Raw genomic sequence first — 27,450 nt, forward strand, 5'->3', positions numbered from 1 at the left:
GGAGGAAGTCATTCCTACCCTGATAAAGGCTAGGAAAGACGTGACGTTAAAACATTATCACCGTATATGGCGGAAATATGTTTCTTGGTGTGAGGCCAGAGCTGTTCCTACGGAGGAGTTCCATTTGGGCCGTCTGCTTCACTTCCTTCAAACAGGAGTGACTTTGGGCCTAAAATTAGGGTCCATAAAGGTCCAAATTTCGGCCTTATCCATTTTCTTTCAAAGAGAATTAGCCTCTCTTCCTGAAGTACAGACTTTTGTGAAGGGGGTGCTGCATATTCAGCCTCCCTTTGTGCCTCCGGTGGCGCCTTGGGATCTTAACGTGGTGTTACGTTTCCTCAAGTCACCTTAGTTTGAACCACTCAAAACTGTGGAGTTGAAATACCTCACGTGGAAAGTGGTCATGTTGTTGGCATTAGCTTCGGCTAGACGTGTATCAGAATTGGCGGCTTTATCACATAAAAGCCCATACTTGGTTTTTCACGTGGATAGGGCAGAGTTGAGGACTCGTCCTAATTTCTGCCAAAGGTGGTCTCATCTTTTCATATGAACCAACCTATTGTCGTGCCTGTGGCTACACGGGACTTGGAGGATTCCGAGTCCCTGGATGTGGTCAGGGCTTTGAAGATTTATGTGACCAGAACGGCTAGAATCAGGAAGACTGAAGCTCTGTTTGTTCTGTATGCGGCCAACAAGGTTGGCGCTCCTGTTTCAAAGCAGACTATTGCTCGCTGGATCTGTAACACGATTCAGCAGGCGCATTCTACGGCAGGATTGCCGTTACCGAAATCGGTTAAGGCCCATTCCACTAGGAAAGTGGGCTCTTCTTGGGCGGCTGCCCGAGGGGTCTCGGCATTACAGTTGTGCCGAGCAGCTACTTGGTCGGGGTCTAACACCTTTGCAAAGTACTATAAGTTTGATACCCTGGCTGAGGAGGACCACCTGTTTGCTCAATCGGTGCTGCAGAGTCATCCGCACTCTCCCGCCCGTTTGGGAGCTTTGGTATAATCCCCATGGTCCTTACGGAGTCCCAGCATCCTCAAGGACGTTAGAGAAAATAAGATTTTACTTACCGGTAAATCTATTTCTCGTAGTCCGTAGAGGATGCTGGGCGCCCGTCCCAAGTGTGGACTTCTTCTGCAAGACTTGTATATAGTTATTGCTTACATAAGGGTTATGTTATAGTTTATCGGTTGAACCGTGGCTATGTTGTTGTTCATACTGTTAACTGGGTAGTTTATCACAAGTTATACGGTGTGATTGGTGTTGCTGGTATGGATCTCGCCCTTAGATTTACAAAAATCCTTCCTCGTACTGTCCATCTCCTCTGGGCACAGTTTCCCTAACTGAGGGAGGAGCCAGTGCACACCCAGAGTCCAAAGCTTTCTTAAAGTGCCCTATCTCCTGCGGAGCCCGTCTATTCCCCATGGTCCTTACGGAGTCCCAGCATCCTCTACGGACTACGAGAAATAGATTTACCGGTAAGTAAAATCTTATTTTCTCTATTGACATACTGGGCAGTTACTAAATCAGTGAATACACAGCCAAACTGGAAGACTTCCCAATTATCTCTATATCCTCATCATATGCAGATTTCAATGTCATATAATTTTTCAAGCATACTGTAGGTAAGCAACAAATGTACATTATCTTAAGAAAACTTGATGAAGACAGAAAAAAAGAGAGTGAAGTGTGTTAAAATACTGTGCAATGTACTGTAATATAATATACATATTAAAATTACCCTTTTAAGTAACTATTCAGTCATTAAACAAAAATAAATGTTATATTTAATATGTACCATTCTTCGCTAAAACTTTGTATTAAGCTAAGATATACATATTACACTTATCAAAAGTATAATTTGAATATTATTTGAACAGCTCATGTGCTCTTTCTACAGGGAAGTCGCAAAGTTGAAATACCATATGAGCCAAAGGTAAGATGACGAATGAAATGTATACAACGGTATAGGTATGTGGATATACATTGAAGTGCCAAAAGTTATGGGATAGCTGTATGTAAAGGTGATGGAAGGTTGCACCACCATACTGTGACATCTTGGAAATGCCCAGACCTCCATCAGTTGTAATCTGATATATTGTGAGTCCCTCTGAACACCGGCTAGGCTCCTCATCATGGCAAGGCAACGTGAGTTATATTTGAGTTTGAACGGGGCATGATAGTGGGTGCCTGGCAGATGGGACATTCAATTTATAAAGTTTTGTGGACATTCAACATTCCTTGATCTACAATGTTATGTGTGTACTGGAAAAAACCTCATGGAAGGCTTTACCACCCACTGTGGACAGTGCAGTGACTGGCCATGGGTGCTTAATGACCATGACCAGTGGCTTGTGGCCAAAACTGTCCGTTGTAACAGACAAGCAACACTGGCTTAAATCACATTCAATGCATGATGTACCAGACACATCTCCAGCAGGTCAGTGCAGTGTTGTTTAGCTTCCATGGGATATGGGAATAGAAGAACCATTAGAGTGCCCCTGTTAACACTATGATGCCCCAAAGAGTCACGGTTCCACTTGTTTTGGGCTGATGGTAGAGTTCAGGTGTGGTGCAGACCCCATGAGGCCATGGACCCCAGTAGTCAACAAAGCACCGTGCAGGTTGGTGATGGTTCCATAGTGTAGTGTGGTATGCTCACATTACATGGGTTGGGTCCGCTTGAACGTGTAATTGACCGGTAACCGCTACATTGCAGTGCTTGGTGACCATTTGCAGTCCTTCATGGACTTCATGTACCCCCACAACGATTGAATGATAATGTACTGTGTCATTGGTCCCAAGTTGTCCAATACTGTTTCGAGGAGCGTTCTGGAGCGTTCCAACGAATGGTGTGTCCAGCACTTTCGCCCGAAATGAACTTAATTGAGCATTTATGGGACATGGTGGAGAGGATATTCTTACTCAAGATCCTGCAGCTACAATTATCACGGAGCTGTGTGAAGCTATCTAGATGGCATGGTCTCTCCAGAGGTCTTCCACTTGTGAAATCGATGAGTTGCTGCAATTCGACGGGCTAGAGGGCATCATACACAATACTAGGCACCTTTCCCATGACTTTTGGCACTTAACATTCATATTCAGATTTTGGCAGTCAATTATGTAACTTTAGCTACAGTTGGCATAAATTACATCATGTAAAAACATACAGATATACAGCATCTATTTATATATAATGTTTGTGTGCATGAGATATAGATCAGTAAGTACAAATCTGTTTTTATCCTGTATAATAAAAGGCTTAGGCTGCTCCTCACCTCTGTTGGCCACTAGATTTCGCCACACGGACCAAATGACTCATAGCAGAAAGTGATACTGCAGGGAGATGTTACAGCCTCCTTACATGCTGATGCTAATATTAATAATACTGATCTGACTGTTTCACATTTGCTGCATACGGAAAGAGGGGGCTGGGGAGAGAGAGAGTGGGGTTAGGGGCAGATAGGGACTGGGGGGGTGGAGAGTGGGGTAAGAGCAAATAGGGACTAGGGGAGAAAGAGAGAAAGCAAAGGGTTGGGCAGATAGGGACTGGGGAAAGAAGGGATGTAGGGGCAGATAGGTACTGGGGGAGAGAGGGGTAAGGGGCTGTGGTAAATAGGAACAGTGGAGAGAGATGCACATTTTTTTAATAGTCAGCCACTGGAGGGCACCCGACAGAGCTTCGTTTGGGACACGGACACTCGCATACACCTTATGTATACTGCACCTATATACAGTGCACCCCCATCCTCTCCCATATTCTGTACCCCCCTAAAGATACTTTCCCAATATAAACATTGCATCCATATACTGCCATCTATATACAGGTCACCCCCCTTCTCCATATACTGCTCCTGCCAAATACCACATACTTTGCATCCCCTCCTCCATATACTATGCTACAACCCCAGGTTACTTGCCATCCTGGGACTTGACAAGAAGTAGCAGCAGTAACCAGGAAACTGATGGAGGAACCACCACACGGTACTGCAGCGCTCATAGCGGAGACATTGGGAAAACGTGTGCCCATTTACCGGCGGGGAGGAAGGTGAATCAATCCGGCCAGGAAGTGGGGAGACTTTGTGTGGGATGAACAGTGCAGTGATTGGGAGGAGTAGGGGTGCGTGTGAGGGGGCGGCAGATAACCGGCTCAGCTGCTTTATATATACTGCGTGCCCACACCTCGCACAGGCCATGCAGAGATCTTCTGGCCAGCTGCTGGTGGCTCCTAGTGTCTTCTACCACCAAACTGGCCAGGAGCTGTGCAAGGACTGGTGAACTTACATGTGTGGGTACTGGTGTATATAATGCAGCATCATTATAGCCTGCCCATTTCAGATATACAGCATCTATTTATAAAAGCCTAACACTACTCAAACTCGCACACACGCAGCATGACAAAGCCCCAGCTCCCAGCGGTAGGAATTTCAGAAAACCCGCAGCTCCTGTGTGAGTAGCAACAACCCCCCTCATAATCCGACCTTGGTGTCCATCATTTTGACAGGCTTTTAACTAGCAATGAATAACTGTGATCATGATGCAAGTAGGGGACATTAGTATTAAAAGTATCTCATAAACAGTCTTAACTACAGAGAATAGTTGCTAGCACTGCTAAGTTGATTTCATGCTTCTTATACAGATGTATCCTTATACATCACTGATGCAGTCATGCAAAACGTCCCCATTTGGTGCACAAGGTTCTATGAGTATCTGCTAACGCAAGGCATCTGTTTTGAAAAAATTCTTCAGTCACAACGCAATGTGGCTAGGGTGCCAATAGACTATTATTAATTTGATATGCAAGACGTACTGTATATATCTGTGTGCGACTGAGTGTCTATCTCAAACTGTATACGAAGTGCTACAATGTAGCAGCCAGAACTTTTTTCTAGTGCAAGTTCCGTTCTGCTCCCTCTACAGACTCAGTCATACACATTCCGTTTACAAGTGTCTCATATCAACTTAATCATTCTCCTGGTGTCCTAGTCATATCGCATTGCGACTAAGATGCATTTTTGGCAATAGAAAGACATCCGACTCTAGCAGAGTGGAACGGGATCTGGTGGCTCACTCGCACCAGGCACCTCGCGCTGTGTGGCGTTTTGAGGCTAGATATATGAGGCCATTGTTATGTTCTGCGTACTTGGAACCCAGGAGATTGGATGGCACCAGGAGAGTTCCAAGTATAGACGCGTGAAGCTGCAACTGGACTGAGATACACAGCTATATAACAAAAATCCCTGACTCCGTTGTCCTTCCCAGTGGTCGATTAACGCCTGCAAGACTATGGTTTCTTATGCCCACGGCAGCCGCGTTTGAATGGGCGAATTAGGTCCGCCCAGACTCCGATGCCCCCCGGTCTTAATAGGTGACAAGGCATTAACCGACACAGAGAGAACAAGGGGAAAACTAACGAAGACTGACACGACTAAAACAGAGAAGGATACTAAAAACAACAAAGTAGTTTATGTGCGGCATGGCCGCCTGGAACAACAGCAAATCAAGTAATGCAACCTAACTGCCAAATACGAACCCGTCGTAATAAGGCGAGGACAGCAATACGGAAACCTCCGCAAAAATGACACAACCAAAAATAAACAAAGACAATACAGCTTCAGCCATAAAGTGCAGCAGAGCCGCTACTCACGACACCACGACAGGTTTGCGCAGGAAACGTCCGGAACCCAGGAGCTTCGGATATCAGACCACTTTACTGGAAGGCAACTCGGAGGACAGCAGGAAACAATCCCTCAGACAGGACTCTGGAAACTGGTCACAGGACACTGGAGTACACAAGCTGGATGCAGGAGCCCACCAGAGGCAGGAAGACAGGCTCCACAGGAAGCTGCTGACAGGGACCAGGAACAAGCTTGCTGGAAGCTAACCAAGAACTGGAACATACAGGACAATAACAAACTTCTATCACCGGTTCTGGATGCAGGGCTAGCTGAGTAATAAAGGCAGCACGCCCCAATCAGGATAGCTGGAAGCCAGGCACAAGGTAATGGCCAAAATATTGGCAGGTGAGGCTACACAGAGAAGAGCCAGGCTGCAGTACACAGACTCACCACATAATGACCAAATTATCTGACAGGTGTGGCTTAACACATAGAAAACAGGCTGCAGTTACACAGACTCACCACAGGTGGTCAACAAGAGTTTTCTAAACAAGTACAAGAGAAATCCTGGCATGCAAACAGAAATATAACACAAAATTCATGACCAGAAAGCAAACAGGAATGAACCACTGCTTGTGGTTCATAACAGTACCCCCTCCTTAAGGGTGGACTCCGGACACCCCATAAAAGCCAAGGGGAACAGAAACAGAAGTATAACATAAAATACATAAACAGAATGCAATGGGGAATGAGCCACTGCAGCGGCTCATAACAGGTATATCTGTAAGTGGTCCTTGTTTCAGCCACCATTAGAAAGACAACCTGTGCTGATATAGTCTGGTGTCCCAGCTTTCTTGTGTAACAATCTCTTAGTACTTGCTTGGCCACTTAATTAATAATTCATGTTTTCCAGACCTCCTTGCTAATGGACAAGTGTGTTCATTACTGACACGTTTTAAAAGCTTCACAGGTGGTCTGGAAAGCATGAATTGTTTGCAATCATTGAGGATTAAGTTTGCCCACCCCTATCCTAGGTGATAACATGTTTAACAGTAACAATTTTGAGGGCTGGCATGTATGGTTCCTGCATTTGAAGGAAACAAATATATTTACTACAGCAGATTTTAACATTTACTGAATAACTATTGATATTTTGGTATTCTTTTATGTGACATCATATTAATGATAGCTCTGGTTATGTATCTCCTTTTTCTTTAATATACCAGATAATTATATTTGAAAAACCCATGTTTGAAGGGAGACAAGTGGAGCTGGAAAAAGAATTATTGACTTTTGCAAATTTAGAAACACTAGAAGGAAATGGAGAGGAGCCAGAACTTCATTTTACGACTGTTGGGTCTATGAGAGTTCTCAGTGGGTTGTGAGTATAATTTTCCTAATTGTAATTTTACTTTGGAGTCTTGGCACGTTTTACCCTTTCTTTGAGTTGATGTCCTGTTTTTTATGCAATAACAATTTAGGACATCATAAGTAATCAACCTTGCAATGAAATCTGGCTTAAAACTGGTTTAAATTATTGTTATTTCAACTGATTGACTTTTGTTTATTAGATGGGTTGGCTATGAGAAGCCTGAATTTGAAGGTCACCAGTATTTTCTGGAGGAAGGTGATTATGAGGAGTGGAATCAATGGGGCGGTTACAACGGATTGCTGCAGTCATTACGTCCTATTTTATCTGTAAGTGTTCTTTGCTTTTGCTAGTATATACGGTATATAACTTACCATGACTTTCTTCTCCTGAAGGTAAATTTACTAAACTACAGTCTGCTAGTGTTTTGAAACCCTTGCACATTACCATCAAATTCAATCATGAAGCCACCAAATTTACTGTTCAGTGGTTTTAATGTGGTTTTATAAACCACCATCTGTTTTACAGCGGCTTTGTGGGGGTTTTGACTAAAACTGCCATATCTATCTGGCCAATCAGAAGAAGAACCACAATACACTTAAAATAAGGGCAATCATTATGTATTGATTAAGGAGGCAGATAACAGTGATAAGTCTTAATGGGCAAATACTATTTTATTATTATATTGCTCGAAAAATTGTTTTTTTTATTATTAAGAGCAATATTTATCAATTATGTTATGGGGCAATATTAATTCATTGTTGATTGGTGTTTAAAAATATTTTATCACTAGGCAGCATTTATTATTTTATTATATGGCACCATTTATATATGCATAAAATAATTTTGCTGCCATTTTAAACCGCAGTTAACAATGAATTAATATTGCCCCATTAATATAATTCATAAATAACAGTGCTGTCTTAATAACATTAAACACTAATGTTCCCACTAATATATTGCATCTTGCCTGTTGCAACCACCTCATGTCAGTGGGTTTCTAGTTTCTGCCCGGGAACTGATGGATCACTAATGCCAGGCATCTCTTGATCTCTCGATGCATGCACAATGCTAACATGCCTTACAAATCAGGATGCCTTCCGGGTTCCCCCAACCAAAGCCAGCATGAGCCATTCATTTACATACAGATGTGTACCAGTCGTGTTGTGTTTGTCATTTATTAAGCAGTACACCCAGTCCATGAAATAACAAGTCTCACAGGGAGTGGGGAGGCTGCCTATTAAAGCAACGGGGAGGTCTAGGAATAAGTACAATAAATTCAGTCTCATAATGATAAGACTCTCATAATCTGAAAAACCACACTTGTATTATACATCTGTGTAAAAAGTAGAATCCATAGCTTTTTTCTAATTTACCATAACAAGTTCTGTCGTGTTTTGTATGCAGACTAGCATGCACACAGATATACAGTCAACATGAGGAAAAATGCTGTGAATGCTACTTTTAACGCAAATATACAAATGTGACTTTCCAAATTACGAAAGTCTTATCTTTATGAGAGTTTACTGTACTTCTTCACGGGCCTTCCCATTGCTTTACCAGGCAGCCTCCCCCCACCCCCAAGTCCAGACTTGTGACTTCACTTACTGGTGTACTGCTTAGTAAATGACAAACACAGCATGGCCGGTACACAACTGTATGTAAATGAATGGCCCATGCTGACATTTACTAAGCAGTACACCCAGTCCGTGAAATCACAAGTGTCACTGTGGTGGGGGAGGTTGTCTATTAAAGCAATGGGGAGGCTTGGGAAGAAGTCCAGTAAACTCAGTTTCATAAAGATAAGGTTTTGTAATTTGAAAAGCCACACTAAAAAGTAGCATGTACAGCTTTTTTTCTAAATTTGCCTGTAAATTTGTGTGCATGTCTCAGTCTGTATATGAAGCATGACAGCTTGTTTTGGGAAAATTTGAAAAAAACGTGCATGCTACTTTTTACACAAATATACAATACAAGTGTGTCCTTTGCGGCAATTGAACCCTATCTTACAGGCATGGTAACCATTGGCGATACCACTATGCCAAGAGAGCCATGTCGCTCATTGTCATTTTTTTTTTTTATTTTTTTTTTAGTGCTATGTGTCCCAACTCTTGCTGATTCTAATGATTTTTTTAGAGAGCTGTGTAGAACTCTGAACTATGCTTTTCTTGGTGTGCATCCAGAGACGCTGAGGAAATCTTTTTCTGTGTTCACATTTCTAGTTAATGTAGGGATCATCTTAAAAAAAAAGTAGTTCTTAAACTACAAGAATCGTTTGACTTTACAATGGAGACTTCACACATGCACAATGGTGGTTTTCAAAAGCGACACCTGGTGGACAAACACCAGTATCGTTCCCACTGGAGACTCAATTCATTACACTGTGACTGAATATGTCACGCTGCGACAATGCGCAGGCAAACGTAATGCAACTAGTTTTTTGCACTACACGCCACACGGATGATAGATGAGCGTGGCTACATCTGTATGTACAGTGCATCCGGAAAGTATTCACAATGCTTCACTTTTTCCACATTTTGCTATGTTACAGCCTTATTCCAAAATGAAATAGTCATTTTTGACAACGTGAAAAAAAGTTTGCAAATTTATTTTAAAATAAAAAACGAAGAAATCACATGTAATTAAGTATTCACAGCCTTTGCTCAATACTTTGTCGATGCACCTTTGACAGCAATTACAGCCTGAAGTCTTTTTGAATATGATGCCACAAGCTTGGCTCACCTATATTTTGGCAGTTTCGCCCATTCCTCTTTTGCAGCACCTCTCAAGCTCCATCAGGTTGGATGGGAAGCGTTGGCGCACAGCCATTTCCAGATATCTCCAGAGATGTTCAACCGGATTCAAGTCTGGGCCTGTCTGGGCCACTTAAGGACATTCACAGAGTTGTCCTGAAGCCACTCCTTTGATTTCTTTGTGTGCTTAGGGTCGTTGTCCTGCTGAAAAATGAACCATCACCCCAGTCTGAGGTCAAGAGCGCTCTGGAGCAGGTTTTGATCCAGGATGTCTCTGTACATTGCTGCATTCATCTTTCCCTCTATCCTGACTAGTCTCCCAGTTCCTGCCACTGAAAAACATCCCCACAGCATGATGCTGCCACCACCATGCTTCACTGTAGGGATGGTATTGGCCTGGTGATGAGCGATGCCTGGTTTCCTCCAAATTCGACACCTGGCATTCATGCCAAAGAGTTCAATCTGTGTCCCATCAGACCAGAGAATTTTGTTTCTCATGGTCTGAGAGTCCTTTAGGTGCATTTTGGCAAAATCCAGGCGGGCTGCCATATGCTTTTAACTAAGGAGTGGCTTCCATCTGGCCATTCTACCATACAGGCCTGATTGGTGGATTGCTGCAGAGATGGTCGTCCTTCTGGAAGGTTCTACTCTCTCCACAGAGGAATGCTGTAGCTCTGACAGAGTGACCATTGGGTTCTTGATCACCTCTCTGACTAGGGCCTTTCTCCCCCAATCACTCAGTTTAGACAGCCGGCCAGCTCTAGGAAGAGTCCTGGTGGTTCCGAACTTCTTCCATTTACGGATGATGGAGGCCACTGTGCTAATTGGGACCTTCAAAGCAGCAGCTATTTTTCTGTACCCTTTCCCAGATTTGTGCCTCAAGACAATCCTGTCTCGGAGGTCTACAGACAATTCCTTTGACTTCATGCTTGGTTTGTGCTCAAACATGCACTGTCAAGTGTGGGACCTTTATATAGACAGGTGTGTGCCTTTCATAATCATGTCCAATCAACTGAATTTACCACAGATGGACTCCAATTAAACTGTAGGAATATCTCAAGGATGATCAGTGGAAACAGGTTGCACCTGAGCTCAATTTTGAGCTTCATGGCAAAGGCTGTGAATACTTATGTACATGTGATTTCTTAGTTTTTTTATTTTTAATAAATTAGCAAAAATATAAAAAAAACTTTTTTCACGTTGTCATTATGGGGTATTGTGTGTAGAATTTTGAGGGAAAAAATTTTTTTATTCTATTTCGGCATAAGGCTGTAACATAACAAAATGCGGAAAAAGTGAAGCACTGTGAATACATTCCGGATGCACTGTATTAGCATATTGTTTTCTTAATCATGTGTCTTTAAAATAATTAGAGTTTTGCCTAAGAACCTGTTCATATTCAAACCTGGATTAGTTCCCGAAGCCTGGATGGGCTTTAATATTTTCACTTGGCAATAGAAGACCTACAAAACATGTACTGCAGGCATGTCTAAACTGCGGCCCCTCACAGTTTTGCTGTCAGAAAATGCTAAAGCTGTGTCAGGGCATGCTGGGATGTATAGTTCTCAACAGCTGGAGGGCCGCAGTTTGGACATGCCTGATGGTACTGGGTTTCAATAAATTATTTTTTATTTTTATTTTTTTAAACATATCATGCACAACTTCCAGTGTTCTAGCTTGCAGCAGCTGCAGTTCTATGAGTCAAGGGGGTAGCTTCTAAAAATGAAAGCAACCAGAGTCTATAGTAGCTATCATTTGTCTACTAAAATAATAAGGCTGTAACATAACAAAATGTGGAAAAAGTGAAGCGCTGTGAATCCTTTCCGAATAAACTGTATGCATGAGGCAGCTCAATGAGCACTTGTGAAAAACTAATTGTGCTATATGTCCACATGTTACACTTGGTAAATGATTATCTTGTTTATGTAATTTAAAATCTAATAATTTGTCATTAAAGTGTCTACAGAATGACCACATTTTCTTTCTACCTTTGTCTTATCAACTATCTCTCTAGATGTAATATAAAAAGTGATGTGAAATGATTTGTATAAAGAAAATAATGTAAATGTTTTGACCCTACTTATACATTTTCTATCCGTACTATGAGGTTCCTGTTGAAATGTTATGTTGCTTACTAGAGCTGACTAGAGCAGTGTTACTTACATATTATTGTTTACCATGCTTGCCTTGTAATGGAAAAGGATTTGTTTTACTTTTACCCCCCAGGACTTCTCAACACCACACATGACAATGTACAGTGAAAAGGACCTTGACGAAAAGGCACCAAACATCAATGTCCTGGGTATCATATCAAACATGGAAGAAACTGGATTTGGTGTGAAGACGCAATCCATTAATGTAGTAAGTGGAGTGTAAGTATCCCTTTTCTTTACAAATTCTCACCCAGCCCACAGACTCAAATATTTGTTGCTTGAGTATTTAGAAGAGAACTTAACATGATATAACACCAGAGCACATTAGGTAGAGGCAAATGGCAAATCTCTCCCCCAGATATCCTGCTCATTGAACATGGTTTATGTAAAAGAACTTCTACTTTTCCACAAGTAAGGTGCTTGATGATGATACCCACATTTCCAAAACTAATTTTAAGAGAAAAAATAGTCATGAAAGAGCAAAATGGAACAATGAGTCAGATGAAAATAGTGGGAGGTGAAGGTATGGAGTCCATTTATTGAAACATGACTCTGTTCTCATTGTCTACTTGACGTGGTAAATGAAACGTCCATCAGTTACCTGGATACTGCGAGAAAGTCCTTGGACTAAACTTATGACATTTGACCTCATTTTGACGATTTGATCCACTTGGCATGTTCTTAAGTAGAGCAGGCAACGTGTCTTTTTGTAAATTATTTTTCATCAGCACAAGGCCTTAAGTTACCGAAGTCTGATTCAGAGGTGGATGCAGTTGTAGGATCAGACCAAGCGGCCAATGTTTTCAGTCTGTACATGTATCTGAATCACACTGCACATGCGTCCCAATGGTTACCTCCGGCAGACGCAGAGAGGCAGTTTTGGTGGGCATTCCTCGGGGGTAACATGGGGTGGCTAGCCAGGCACGGGCCTGTTGTGGCCAGCAACTGTGTCTAAAGGCACAGTTGCACTGACACAGGTGGCCATATTCTGTCAGACATTCTGCACCACCATAGTGCTTGTGAAATATTTGATGGTGGGACTTTTTATGCACAGTGGCAGATCAGCACAGCAGGCGGTGGGTGACTACGATTTCCATCAAATGCAGCATTAGCATAGAGGCACAGCCATGCCTCCAGCTGCGTCCACCTCTGAATTAGGCCCTGTATGTGTTATTTATTAGGATAGCTCCACAAATAAACATTGCTTATTGGCTGACCTGGGTGCTGGTCATAAGTTGCATCCTTTTGTTGTGCTCTGTTCATGTGTCCCGCTTTCTGCTTATGTAGCTGTAGGAGCAATTCACCCAGTTACTTCATTATGGAACTTTCCAACAGACAGTGGGTCTTTGATTCAGAGTCACTCGCAAGTGTAAGTTTTTATCAGCTGTGCGTGCGTGTCTTTCTGCAGTCCGCATCCTTTTTTTTTTTTTTGTCTCAAGTCTGATTTGCGAATGGGCATGGAACCTTGGGAAGCGGGAATGAATGTGACTGCAGTAAATATGCAGTTGCAATGAAAGTATAGTAAGGGTATACCTTGTGGCTCTCCAGCTGCTGTGAAACTACACATCCCAGCATGCCCTGCCATAGTTTTAGCATTCCTTAATAGCAAAACTGTGGTAGAGCATGATGGGACTTGTAGTTTCACAACAGCTGGAGAGCCACAGGTTGGCCAGGCCTGCTCTAGTTAATGCCTAGGTCATATAGAGGTTGCAGACACAATGTCTTTACTCCAAAGCCACTGACATTTACTGCTTTAATTTAGAAATGTAGATTTAAAAGCTTTGCTACATTATAAGTACACTTTACCCATACTCCGTTACAGTATTTAGGGGCATATTTATTAATTATCGTGATTTAGACAAAATAATTATAATTTCTTTTCACCTGTATAAGAACTGAAAGATTGCAGGGATGTACCATGTCCAGGGAAAGGGGCCCTGATAGGAGTAAAGTAAAATGATCGCTTTGTTGTTCGGGTGGCAATTACGCTAATGCATATACCCCTTTTCCACTAGCTCAAAAAACACGGGTAAATGCACGGGGTGCGCATTTACCCGTGTTTTTTGCTAGTGGAAACGGCTCCCTCAGGAAAATCCCGGATCAAGTGACCCAGGAATCCTACCCGGGTAGCTACCTGGGTAGGACACTGGAATGATCCGGCTAAGGTGTAGTGTAAACTGAAGCACACTGCTCCCATTTACACTGTGTATGGAAGTGCGGCGCTGGGAGATCATGTGATCTCCCAGCGCTGCCACGTCACCAGCAGTGTCACCAACCCGGCAATACGCCGGGATGGTGACTGCTGATGGGAAAGGGACCGATGCGGGTCTCAGCCAGGTATTACCCATGTCAGGCTCCCGGCTGCGACCCGCATCGTCAGATGGAAAAGGGATTTAAGTAAATTTTGCAGTAAACAGCCTTTAGGCACCAATGGCTAATGCCATCTTAGAAAAACTCACAAATTGCAGCTCCCGTTGAAGCCTATAGAGGGCTGCCATTGCAATCGAAAAATGTGGGACCACATCAGATATCTCCAATATCTTCTGTGGTCCCTCTACATAAATCTGGGTGGTAATTAATATTTGATGGTACCACCCAAAAATTTGTGATTTTAGTGTATGCCCTGCAAATATTACTTGTTAAATAGGCCCCTAATAGACAAAGTTAGTTAGCCTATAATGCTGCTATATATCACTACCTCTTGCTGTGCTCCTATCTGCAGTGACATTTGTACCTGCCTGCCCACCTGGAAAGCAGCAGTTTTCAGGGGATGGCCGCACATCTGTTTTGTTAATATTCCCTTAATTGAGGTTAGTTGTGCTTGGTTGTGAATTATACACACAGGTTGGACTTGGACTGTGTATGTTTTCTGGGTGAGATATGACAATGTGTCAGATACACTAATGAATGATGTAAGGTAAAAAAAAAATGGCTCCTGACTGTGTAGCCAGAATATAGAAGTAATAACATTTTCAAAGCAGGTGGTCTGGTGGTGCTGTGGCTGCCTCCTTCCACCTATCACAATGATATAAGTATTATTTTGTATTTCTACCTGCCCTCCAATTACCAGTGGCACTCAGCAGTATGATAATCGGAATGAGGTGCATGCAGTTGAAAAGGGATTGTGGCTTTGCAGGGAAATTTTCATCACTCTGAGGGATTTTCCCAGCACTTCCAGAGACACTTTTCACACTGCTGGCTCCTCCTCAGGTACTGGGAGCAGCACAGTAAATGACACAGTGCAGCATTCAGCTCCTAGTCCTGCAGAGGAGCTGGCATTTTGGTTTTGGTGTCACCTCCTTGGTTGGTAACACATGTAGCAGTCCACACCCGCCTGCCTATAATGGCCAACTATTTTGTACTTTTGCAACAAATATGAAACATGCAATTAAATTTTAAGCTTTGTTATGCTATTGCTTTTGCAAATACTGCAATGTAAATGATGCTTTTATGAGTAAATAAATAAAACGATGCTAAACCCATTCATAACCAAAATATCTTATAGGGTTTCAGTTACTTTTATGCACAGTACTAGATTTCACATTGTCTTTTTTACAGGACAGATAGGGCTTTCATTTGGTAGCTCGGTGAAATAGATATAGTTTTATTTTAATTATATTACACTATTTTAAGACAAGAATATTTAGAAAAACAAACAAACATATAATCCTCCTCATGGTTACCCAAAGTTACTTTGACACTAAAGGCCCGTACACACTGGCCGATATATCGGCCGTTCTCTTGAACGGCCGATATATCGAGGGTCCGTCGGTCAGTGTGTACGGCCGATACGTCTGTGAACTCCGTCATTCACAGACTTATCGCGTCGGCCCCGCAGCACAGCCGACGGCCAATATATCTACCGATATATTGGCGCGTCGCTGTGTGTGTACGGGAGGTCGGCCGAGCACCCGTACACATGCTGCGGCGGCCGGCGGTGATTGACAGCTGGCCCAGTTCATGACGTCAGTCCCCGACGGATCGGGCAGTGTGTATGCTCAACATACTGCCCGATCCGTCCATAGATATATCTGCAGATCAATTGATCTGCAGATATATCTATTAGTGTGTACCCACCTTAATAGCGAATCCTAGAAAATTCACCCAACTAGCTCTCCAGAACTGATATATACCAAAAAGGTTCAAGGTATGATGAAGATCTAATTCTAGAAACAAAGATGACTTTATTTATGTACATATACTTTATATTTTTTCTATAACAAAGGGAGTCTCCATCGGACTCGGTGTCAATCATATTTTACAGCAGTCAGTGATAGATCCAGTATGCAATGACTCCATTAGTGCTGGCAGGCAGGGAAGTTCCCCAAGGCACTCCCAGTGTTAGAGTTTATGTTATCATGTTCTAACATGAACTCAAAAGTAATTGATCTCTAATGTTTTATTAAATGTTGGAACATGCTGTAGTAGTTAATAAGAAATAGTTTCTCACTTGACAAAAACCGTGAAGGAAAAAAAACTGTATATACACAAAAAAACAACATTTAATAGTAATAATAAACTACCAAAATAATCCAATTAATGACACATGTATAATATTTTTGTTACACTGGTACATAGAAGAAATAAACTTGGAAATAGTCACTAAGGTGTAATAAACTCTCTAGTCATTAATGGGTTAAGTTCTGTTTCCAGCATCTGCTCATAATTTATTTTGGTAGCACAGGTGCACATAGCAAAACATAATATTAAACTACCTATATGATGAGGTTTTTGTCAGCAGATGCTCATTTGCATAGTCCCAAATCACAATCACTCATTTGAACTAGAGATGGTTTATCAGACCGACAGCTTCTGCCTTCCACCACTACAAATATATATTGCACAGAATGGCCCCTGATGGAGTCATTTTGCTATCATTTGTTAATTTCTTGTATAACCTTGGCAATAAAATAATTTGTAATTATTTATACTGGATCTTATTTGGTATATTAGTTAATAATTAGAAGTACAGTAAGGCTAGTTAAAAGATGCAGATTAAATTATGAGATAAAGAATACTTAATAGGGCCTCTTACCTAATGATCTGAAAATATATGCTTATAGTAGTGGTTAAAGCATGTAAATAGATATGAGAATGGAACCGACTGGTTCCAGTGACCCCAATACAACTAGCCTTTGTACTTGCACTCAGAACCAATTGGATTACATCCCCATTTTCCAACTCTGTGTTTACTTGTGTCCATTGCTAATGAATGCCTTGGACATTGTGTCCTCCATTTCGCCTGTATGTTCTGGATTTAGTGCCGTATACAATAGATTACAACCGTTTTTTTGGTCTTGGTCGAGTGTTGTTAACAGTGTGATATAATTGAGTTTTATTTATGTTTTTGCACAAATAGGTGGGTAGCTTATGAAAGCCCTGACTTTACCGGGAAGCAGTACATACTGGAGAAGGGACTGTACTATGACTTTAGCGACTGGGGAGGCAAGAATTGCAAGATTTCCTCGGTCCAACCAATAATTCTGGTAAGTCCATCTTAAATTGCTAGAAAGATATGAAATGCACAATTTGTAGCTGTACACGTTTTAGAACTCTCATCCACAACAGTTTCAGCATGATTTATCAAACAATACTGCAGTCCCCAATTTTTTGAATGAAACTGGAGAGGATTTTGCTGGGTCACCATTCCCAGCATTAGAATCTGTACCGCTAACCATCTATAGATGGCATAAGCAGTAATGTAAAAAAAAAAAAAGCGCTAAGCTAATCTTACCAATGTTTGCTGAACAGGTGTCACAATCCTTTCAGCGAGTGCTAAGTGGTTATGGCTCATTCTTCAATAGAGCCTTATGTTTAAACCGAGCAGTGCTGTGGGAGAACTGAGACATTCACTTATAAAGGGTGAAGACATTTGACTTTTCTGCTGTGCATCTTCTAAAGAGCTTTCCCCCTCTCTGTAATCGAGGTACAATTTTAGTTATGTCTTGTTGTGCATGGGGCAGACTGTCAGGTGCACTAGTAGAAAACCATTGTGTTCTGCCATGAGCTTAGCAAATGACTGCTTTTGAATGCAGTTATGGCAGACTCTGTGTATATAAGACTCAAACCTTTTTAAAAGGGTATTCTGAAATTATTTAATTTTATATGATGGCCTAAAATGTTTTTCTTCATATCTATTAGGAAAGCATTGAAACTCCCGGAGGAAATTATAAGGTATGGATCACATCTCCAAGTCTTCATTACCTGAGTTTTCTGTCCAAGAACAACCAGGCTCCATATTATTGTAATGAGATATGAAGTGTGCTAGGCCTGCACATGCCAGGTTTCCTGGCATTTATAGCATTTGTAATTATATTTGTGTTTAAGTTTGCAAATCAACTTTGTGTAAGTATTTGTACATAAAGGGTCTTTTTAAGAGTTTTATTTTTTATTATTATTATTATTATATTTTCTCTTACGTCCTAGAGGATGCTGGGGACTCCGTAAGGACCATGGGGTATAGACGGGCTCCGCAGGAAATAGGGCATCTAAAAAGAACTTTGACTATGGGTGTGCACTGGCTCCTCCCTCTATGCCCCTCCTCCAGACCTCAGTTAGATCTTGTGCCCAGAGAAGAAAGGGTACAATGCAGAGAGCTCTCCAGAGTTTTCTGTTTTAAAGAATTTTGTTAGGTTTTTTATTTTCAGGGAGTCCTGTTGGCAACAGGCTCCCTGCATCGTGGGACAGAGGAGAGAGAAGCAGAGCTGGCTTGTCAAGTTGGGCACTGCTTCTAGGCTACTGGACACCATTAGCTTCAGAGGGAGTCGGAACACAGGTCTCACCTGGGGTTCGTTCCGGAGCCGCGCCGCCGTCCTCCTCACAGATGCCGAAGATAGAAGCCAGGTGAGTATGAGAAGGCAAGAAGACATCTGGCGGCAGAAGACATCAGATCTTCATGAGGTAAGCTGCGCGCCATTGTTCCCAGTACTCACACACAAGCAGGCACTGAAGGGTGCAGGGGGGGGAGGGGCCCTGGGCAGCAATATTCCTCATTTTGTGGCAATATAAGCAGGATTAGGCTGTGGCACAGTACATCCACAAATCCCCCGCCATTTTTTATATAAGTTTACTGGGACCGAAGCCCGCCGTCGGGTGGACGGGGCTTGATCCTCAGCACTAACCAGCGCCATTTTCTCCACAGAAACTGCATGAGGAAAAGCTGGCTCCCTGATCTCTCCCCTGCTGAACCTTCACAGGCTGGAAAAAAGAGGAGGGGGGCACTTTGGAACGCAGTGAGTGGGAATTAAGGCTATATAGATATAAAAAGCGCTATCTGGTATATATATTCCAGTGTTTTTAACCGCTGGTGTGTGCTGGTATACTCTCTCTCTGTCTCTCCAAAGGGCCTGGTTGGGGTTTTGTCCCCTTATAGGTTAATCCCTGTGTGTGTGGGGTGTCGGTACGTGTGTGTCGACATGTCTGAGGCGGAAGGCTTCTCCAAGGAGGCGGTGGAGCAAATGAGTGGTGTGTCCCCGTCGGTTGTGCCGACTCCGGATTGGATGGACAGGTGGCATATGTTGAATGCAAGTGTGGCATCTTTACATAAAAGGCTTGATAAGGCTGAATTAGGGGGGACATCAGGGGGTCAATCCTCGGATTGGACCGACTCACAGGGCCCGTTGGGGTCTCAAAAGCATCCCTTAACACAAGACACTACTACCGACACAGACTCTGATTCCAGTGTCGACTATGACGAAGTAAAATTGCACCCTAGGGTGACTAAAACCATTCAGTGTATGATTGTGGCAATAAGGGATGTGTTGCATATTGAGGATGAACCCTCGGTCCCCGACAAAAGGGTACACATGTTTAAGGAAAAGAAACAGATTATTAATTTTCCCACATCTCATGAATTAAATGATTTCTTTGGAAAAGCTTGGGAGACTCCGGAAAAGAGACCGCAGATCCCCAAAAGAATTTATATGGCATACCCCTTCCCTAAGCAGGACAGGGAGATTTGGGAATCATCCCCCACTGTGGACAAGACCCTGACGCGCTTGTCCAAGAAAGTGGCGCTACCGTCTCCTGACACAGCGGCCCTTAAGGACCCTGCAGATCGCAGGCAAGAAACTACCTTAAAGTGTATTTATTCTCATACGGGGGCTGTGCTAAGACCGACAATTGCGTCGGCATGGGTGTGTAGCGCAATTGCAGCTTGGACAGATGAGCTGACAGATAAAAGACGCAGTCTTATTTATGAGGGATGCTCAAAGGGACATTGGATTGCTGACTTCTAGGGCCAATGCCATGTCTATCTCAGCGAGAAGATCCTTATGGACTCGCAAATCGACGGGTGATGCGGATTCCAAAAAACATATGGAAGTACTACCCTTTAAGGGTGATGTATTGTTTGGGGATGGGCTGACGGACCTGGTTTCCACAGCTACAGCAGGTAAATCAAATTTTTTACCATATATTCCCCAACAGCAAAAGAAAGTAACACCCTATCAGATGCAGTCCTTTCGGTCGCACAAGTCCAAAAGAGGTCGGGGATCCTCTTTCCTCGTCAGAGGTAAGGGCAGAGGCAAAAGAGCACCTGCTTCGGCAGGTGCCCAGGAACAAAAGTCCTCCCCGGCTGCTCCAAAACCCACAGCATGACGCTGGGCCTCCCCTGAGGGAGTCCGCATCGGTGGGGGCACGTCTTCGACTTTTCAGTCAGGCTTGGGTCAGATCAGACCTGAATCCCTGGGTGTTGGAAATAGTTTCCCAGGGGTACAAACTAGAATTCGACGAGGTGCCCTCGCGCCAATTTTTCAAATCGGCCCTACCAGCTTCCACATCGGAAAGGGATGTAGTGTTAGCTGCAATTCAAACGCTGTGTATACAGCAAGTGATAATCAAGGTTCCCCTGCACCAGCAGGGAAGAGGTTACTACTCAACCCTATTTGTGGTCCCGAAACCGGACGGTTCGGTCAGACCTATTTTGAATCTGAAATCCCTAAACCTGTACATAAAAAGATTCAAATTCAAAATGGAATCACTCAGAGCGATAATAGCCAACATAGAGGAGGGGGAGTTTATGGTGTCTCTGGACATAAAGGATGCGTACCTTCATGTCCCCATATATGCCCCCCATCAGGAATACCTGAGATTCGCTGTACAGGATTGTCATTACCAATTTCAGACGTTGCCGTTTGGACTTTCCACGGCCCCGAGGATTTTCACCAATATAATGGCGGAGATGATGGTGGTCCTGTGCAAGCATGGAGTCACAATTATCCCATACTTGGACGATCTCCTGATAAAAGCGAGATCAAGGGAGAAATTTCTGAGCAGTGTTGCACTCTCTCTGAGAGTGCTCCAGCAACAAGGTTGGATTCTAAATCTACCGAAGTCACAGTTGATTCCGACAACTCGACTACCGTTCCTAGGTATGATACTGGATACGGAACAAATGAAGGTCTTCCTCCCAATAGAGAAAGCCCAGGACATCCAGAACATGGTCAGAGAACTGCTAAAACCGAAAAGGGTGACAGTTCACCAATGCACTCTAGTTCTGGGAAAAATGGTGGCGGCCTACGAGGCCATTCCCTTCGGAAGGTTCCATGCAAGGACTTTTCAGTGGGACCTTCTGGACAAGTGGTCCGGGTCCCATCTGCACTTACATCGGAAAATAACTCTGTCCCCAGGGGCCAGAGTGTCTCTCCTGTGGTGGTTGCAAAGTGCTCACCTGCTGGAGGGTCGCCGGTTCGGGATTCAGGACTGGATCCTGGTTACCACGGATGCGAGCCTCCGTGGATGGGGAGCGGTCACAGGGAAAAAACTTTCAGGGACTTTGGTCAGACCAGGAGTCCTGTCTACACATCAATGTGTTGGAACTCAGGGCCATTTACAACGGCCTTCGACAAGCGGAGAGTCTTCTTCGAAACCTACCGGTTCTGATTCAATCAGACAATGTCACAGCAGTGGCTCATGTGAACCGCCAAGGCGGGACAAGAAGCAGAGTCGCGATGGCGGAAACCACCAGGATTCTTCGCTGGGCGGAAAATCATGTAAGCGCTCTGTCGGCTGTCTTCATTCTGGGAGTGGACAACTGGGAAGCAGACTTCCTCAGCAGACACGATCTCCATCCAGGAGAGTGGGGACTTCATCAAGAAGTCTTTGCAGACGTAACACGTCTTTGGGGAACTCCTCAAATAGACATGATGGCGTCATGCCTCAACAAAAAGCTTCGGAGGTATTGTGCCAGGTCTCGGGACCCTCAGTGGCAGTAGACGCTCTGATAACACCTTGGGTGTTCAAATCGGTCTACGTGTTTCCTCCTCTTCCTCTCATCACAAAAGTGTTGAGGATCATAAGGCAAAGAAGAGTACAGACGATACTCGTTGTCCCAGACTGGCCTCGGGCCTGGTACTCGGATCTACAAGAGATGCTCACAGGATATCCCTGGCCTCTTCCTCAGAGGGAAGACCTGTTGCAACAGGGGCCCTGTGTATTTCAGGACTTACCGCGGTTACGTTTGACGGCATGGCGGTTGAACGCCGAATCCTAGCGAAAAAGGGGATTCCGGAAGAGGTCATCCCTACTTTAATAAAGGCTAGGAAGGAGGTGACGGTTAAGCATTATCACCGTATCTGGCGAAAGTATGTGTCTTGGTGTGAGACCAAGAATGCACCTACGGAAGATTTTCATCTGGGTCGTTTTCTCCACTTCCTACAGACAGGAGTGGATATGGGCCTGCAATTAGGCTCTGTTAAGGTTCAGATTTCGGCCCTCTCGATTTTCTTTCAGAAGGAATTGGCTTCTGTTCCATAAGTCCAGACGTTTGTAAAGGGAGTGCTACACATCCAGCCTCCTTTTGTGCCTCCAGTGGCACCGTGGGACCTCAACGTGGTGTTGCAGTTTCTAAAATCACACTGGTTTGAACCGCTTAACAACGTTGAGTTGAAATTTCTTACTTGGAAGGTGGTCATGTTGTTGGCCTTGGCATCGGCAAGGCGAGTATCAGAATTGGCGGCTTTGTCACACAAAAGCCCTTACTTGATTTTTCATGTGGATCGAGCTGAATTGAGGACACGTCCGCAATTTTTGCCTAAGGTGGTTTCTTCATTCCATGTGAATCTACCTATTGTGGTGCCTGTGGCTACAAGTGACCTGGAGGATTCCAGATCCCTGGACGTAGTCAGGGCCTTAAAGATTTATGTAGCCAGGACGGCTAGAATTAGGAAAACAGAGGCCCTGTTTGTCCTGTATGCTGCCAATAAGATTGGCGCACCTGCTTCGAAGCAGACTATTGCTCGCTGGATCTGTAATACGATTCAGCAGGCTCACTCTACGGCTGGATTGCCGGTACCAAATTCGGTTAAGGCCCATTCCACTAGGAAGGTGGGCTCTTCTTGGGCGGCTGCCCGAGGCGTATCGGCATTACAACTTTGCCGAGCGGCGACTTGGTCGGGGTCAAACACTTTTGCTAAATTCTACAAGTTTGATACCCTGGCTGATGAGGACCTAGCGTTTGCTCAGTCGGTGCTGCAGAGTCATACGCACTCTCCCGCCCGATTGGATGCTTTGGTATAAACCCCATGGTCCTTACGGAGTCCCCAGCATCCTCTAGGACGTAAGAGAAAATAAGATTTTAAACCTACCGGTAAATCTATTTCTCCTAGTCCGTAGAGGATGCTGGGCGCCCGTCCCAGTGCGGAAACTCTGCAAGACTTGTATATAGTTGTTGCTTACATAAGGGTTATGTTACAGTTGAAATCGGTTTTGGACCGTTACTGTTGTTGTTCATATGGTTAACTGGTTATGTATGATCCAGGTTACATGGTATGATTGGTGTGGGCTGGTATGAATCTTGCCCTTGGATTGCTAAATCCTGCCTTTTACTGTCCATCTCCTCTGGGCACAGTTCTCTAACTGGGGTCTGGAGGAGGGGCATAGAGGGAGGAGCCAGTGCACACCCATAGTCAAAGTTCTTTTTAGGTGCCCTATCTCCTGCGGAGCCCGTCTATACCCCATGGTCCTTACGGAGTCCCCAGCATCCTCTACGGACTAGGAGAAATAGACTTACCGGTAGGTTTAAAATCTTATTTATTTTTTTAAGATACCCATTATCCGTTTACATCAACATGCATACACATCCATCAAAATTTTTGTTTAAGAACGTCTTCATGTAATTGTAAACTAGAAATATATGCATCCCCCTAGCCAACTTTATAACATGTAACTGTGGTGCTGCAGTGATGTGGCTGATTGCATAGAAACCCAGCTGAAAGTCGTAAAATTACCCATTTTTACCATCTATTCACTTTACTTAACCTTTTCTTATAGACTATTGCAGGAAAGAATATTTCCATTTGATTTTTAAAGCGGTAAACAACATATATTGGGTGTTTGTGTTTATTATGTTTTATAGAAAAAGTACAACATTCCCATTTTTTAATAAGTCATAATACTATTTTCATGTACATGACACTGCTGTACTTTTATATTCAGCCTCATTTAACAGAAGTAGCAAAATCTGTTTAAAAGATACAGTATAAACATCCATATGCAAGGGCTACAAATGCAATTTCTTACATTTATGATGCATGGAGAGAAATTACAGGCTGCATACAGCATATACAGATGTGACCTCCTACAGAATCCGAGTCGGCGGCACTCTTGGGACTGTGTTGGAATAATGAGTCAGAGACACTGGTGCCCGTTCAACATTTCGGTCCTCTTAGGACCTTTATCAAGGGTTCGTAGCACTTTGTTTGCAGATTCATAGATTCAGAGCATTGCCACAGACACATTTTCAGTTGCCCGACGCTAGCCAAGTCTCAGAGGACCTGGCGCGCAGAGGAGCTGTTTGGCATGACTTCAGTAATGCTGTATGAGGACACATCTGTGAGTCCTGGCCAACTTTACTTTGGCGCTGCAATATAGTGTTGAGCTGGCATGTACTGCATCCCAACTCCAAATTAAAATTGATTCCTCCTAAACATTATGCATGTTTATTTTCCTGTGTACACTAAAGAGTGCAAATGTATCCAGGTCTAAATGACACTCAAAAAATGTTTACTGTCCTTAAAAATATGCAGACTACTAAGTAACTCTACTGTTACATTACTAAAGTAATAATGAGGCACCTGTGTGACATGGTTCCCTCATGTGTGATTTTCTCTGGGTTTAGTGTATGCCCAGGACATCCCTGGCTTGTTCCATTTTGAAGCTAGAACCACATTGGCTACTGCTAAAAATACCAAATGTCTGATTTGCCTGCATCTAAAAGGTTTTTCTTTCTACATTATGGTCAATTACTCTTTTTTTGCAAATGTCTCTCTTTAAGGTTGAATTGTTTTCAGAACCAGATTTTCAAGGCCAAAGCCAAGTATTTGCAGCAGATATCAATCATTTAGAGGAGGAATTTAAAGTAATGTCATGCAAGGTTACTTCAGGCAGGTAAGCTCTAAACACTGTATCTAATGTTTAGCTCATTATCTCCTTAATTGTACAGAGAAAACAAAATATCTGCATAATTGTATAGTTTCAGAATAATTGGGTAAATGAAAGCTCTGTTGAAACGTGTTGGCGATATCAAGGGTCCACGTTTTATTTTATTGCTGTTATATTGTGTATTGCTATATAAACATTTACACAGCTCTATCCACATGTAAAGGTGGCATAATTGTTGCAGAATGATTGTGGTGCTTCATCAGCAGTAAAGATTTCCAATTTGAATCAAAGTCCTGTCATGCCAATAGTCTTTGTAAGGACATTCCATTGATTTAACAAAAACATTTCTGTATCCCAATCACCCCCATTGTCCCTGTTTTGTCACTGATCTATGGATAAGCTGATGAGTTTGCTCAGGAAATTATGATTTGTTGTTTCATATTTTTCTTTCTATGCTGGTTTTTGTCATATACTTAGCTTTGCATTTTAATCTTTGTATACTAAGCTGTCTTAAGGCGTGTGAGGTGTATTAAAGTACACAATCAAGTGTTAATATAAAGTCCTTCCATGTCTCCATAATTTTATATTATTAAATATGCAGTTTTGAAATAAGGATTTCAACTGCTACAATGCTTGAATGATTTTCTTTGCATTCTACCATTTCTGTCTGTGCTTATATACCAGAGTGTAAAGTATGCATATCCATAGGGGGGGGTGGGGGGATTGTATTCGATGCAGTAATTTACCATGTGTGAAAAAGGGAGGTACACCCTTTGGCTTTAACGTCCAGGGCTATTCAATTAGAGACCCTTTTTCTCGCCCAGTAAATTACTGTGTTAATGGGCGTTAACGCATAGAATTTGACTCTGGGGGGAGGGGATCTTCATTAACCACTGGCTACGGGGCTAATTGAATGCAGCTTCAATTAGGGTGCAATAAATTACTGTGGCTAATTTATTTCCCCAATTGATTTCCCCCAATTAGTGTCGGTATTTCCGACAAGTAGGAAAAACTGCACTTTTCAACTTTTTTAAGTCGAATCTGGATTCAACCTATTCAATTCTAGTGCCATTTTTGTCGGAAAACGTGGATCGGCGGAGTAGCAGCGGATCCCCTTTTTTTTTGTCAGATTTGCAGGCGTTTCCGACAGATTTTTGGCCCGTTTTCGGCAATGCCAATTCGACATTAAAAAAAGTCGAATCGGCATTGTCGAAAACGGACCAAAAACCTGTCTGAAATGCCCGCAATTGAATAGAGTGTGTAGGATTAGAGTCGTATTTCCGACTTGTCGGAAATTCCGACTCTAAATGAATAGACCTCTAGTGTGAAATGATCTTATGAATTATTTCTGACAACATGTAGTGATTTTTTTTTTATCAACACTGAAGTTTCACAACCAATTGCTGAAAATTACATTAATTAATAGGCTTTTTCTCTAACGTCCTAGTGGATGCTGGGGACTCCGTAAGGACCATGGGAATAGCGGCTCCGCAGGAGACTGGGCACAACTATAAAGAAAGCTTTAGACTACTGGTGTGCACTGGCTCCTCCCACTATGACCCTCCTCCAGACTTCAGTTAGATTCTTGTGCCCGGCTGAGCTGGATGCACACTAGGGGCTCTCCTGAGCTCCTAGAAAGAAAGTATATTTAGGTTTTTTATTTTACAGTGAGATCTGCTGGCAACAGACTCACTGCAGCGAGGGACTAAGGGGAGAAGAAGCGAACCTACCTAACAGGTGGTAGTTTGGGCTTCTTAGGCTACTGGACACCATTAGCTCCAGAGGGATCGACCGCAGGACCCGACCTTGGTGTTCGTTCCCGGAGCCGCGCCGCCGTCCCCCTTACAGAGCCAGAAGCGTGAAGAGGTCCGGAAAATCGGCGGCAGAAGACTTCGGTCTTCACCAAGGTAGCGCACAGCACTGCAGCTGTGCGCCATTGCTCCTCATGTACACCTCACACTCCGGTCACTGATGGGTGCAGGGCGCTGGGGGGGGGCGCCCTGAGGGCAATATAGGACACCTTGGCTGGCAAATCTACATCATATATAGTCCTAGAGGCTATATAGATGTAAAAATACCCCTGCCAGTATTCCAGAAAAAGCGGGAGAAGTCCGCCGGAAAAGGGGCGGGGCCATCTCCCTCAGCACACTGGCGCCATTTTTCCCTCACAGCTC

At 43.3% G+C, this 27,450-nt stretch overlaps 1 protein-coding gene across 3 annotated transcripts in view; it reads left to right on the forward strand.

Moving 5' to 3' along the window:
- CRYBG1 (crystallin beta-gamma domain containing 1) overlaps window positions 1–27,450 on the forward strand; it is a 542,544-nt gene that overhangs the window by 484,650 nt on the left and 30,444 nt on the right. For all 3 annotated transcript variants that reach the window (XM_063917058.1, XM_063917060.1, XM_063917059.1), the window contains 7 exons: window positions 1,904–1,939; window positions 6,848–7,002; window positions 7,193–7,319; window positions 11,970–12,115; window positions 17,256–17,382; window positions 18,038–18,070; window positions 25,170–25,282. In XM_063917058.1, coding sequence (XP_063773128.1) covers window positions 1,904–1,939; window positions 6,848–7,002; window positions 7,193–7,319; window positions 11,970–12,115; window positions 17,256–17,382; window positions 18,038–18,070; window positions 25,170–25,282 — 737 coding nt within the window. The remainder of the gene's footprint in view (window positions 1–1,903; window positions 1,940–6,847; window positions 7,003–7,192; window positions 7,320–11,969; window positions 12,116–17,255; window positions 17,383–18,037; window positions 18,071–25,169; window positions 25,283–27,450) is intronic.

Source organism: Pseudophryne corroboree, chromosome 4 (assembly GCF_028390025.1).
Source record: "Pseudophryne corroboree isolate aPseCor3 chromosome 4, aPseCor3.hap2, whole genome shotgun sequence".
Lineage (NCBI taxonomy): Eukaryota > Metazoa > Chordata > Amphibia > Anura > Myobatrachidae > Pseudophryne > Pseudophryne corroboree.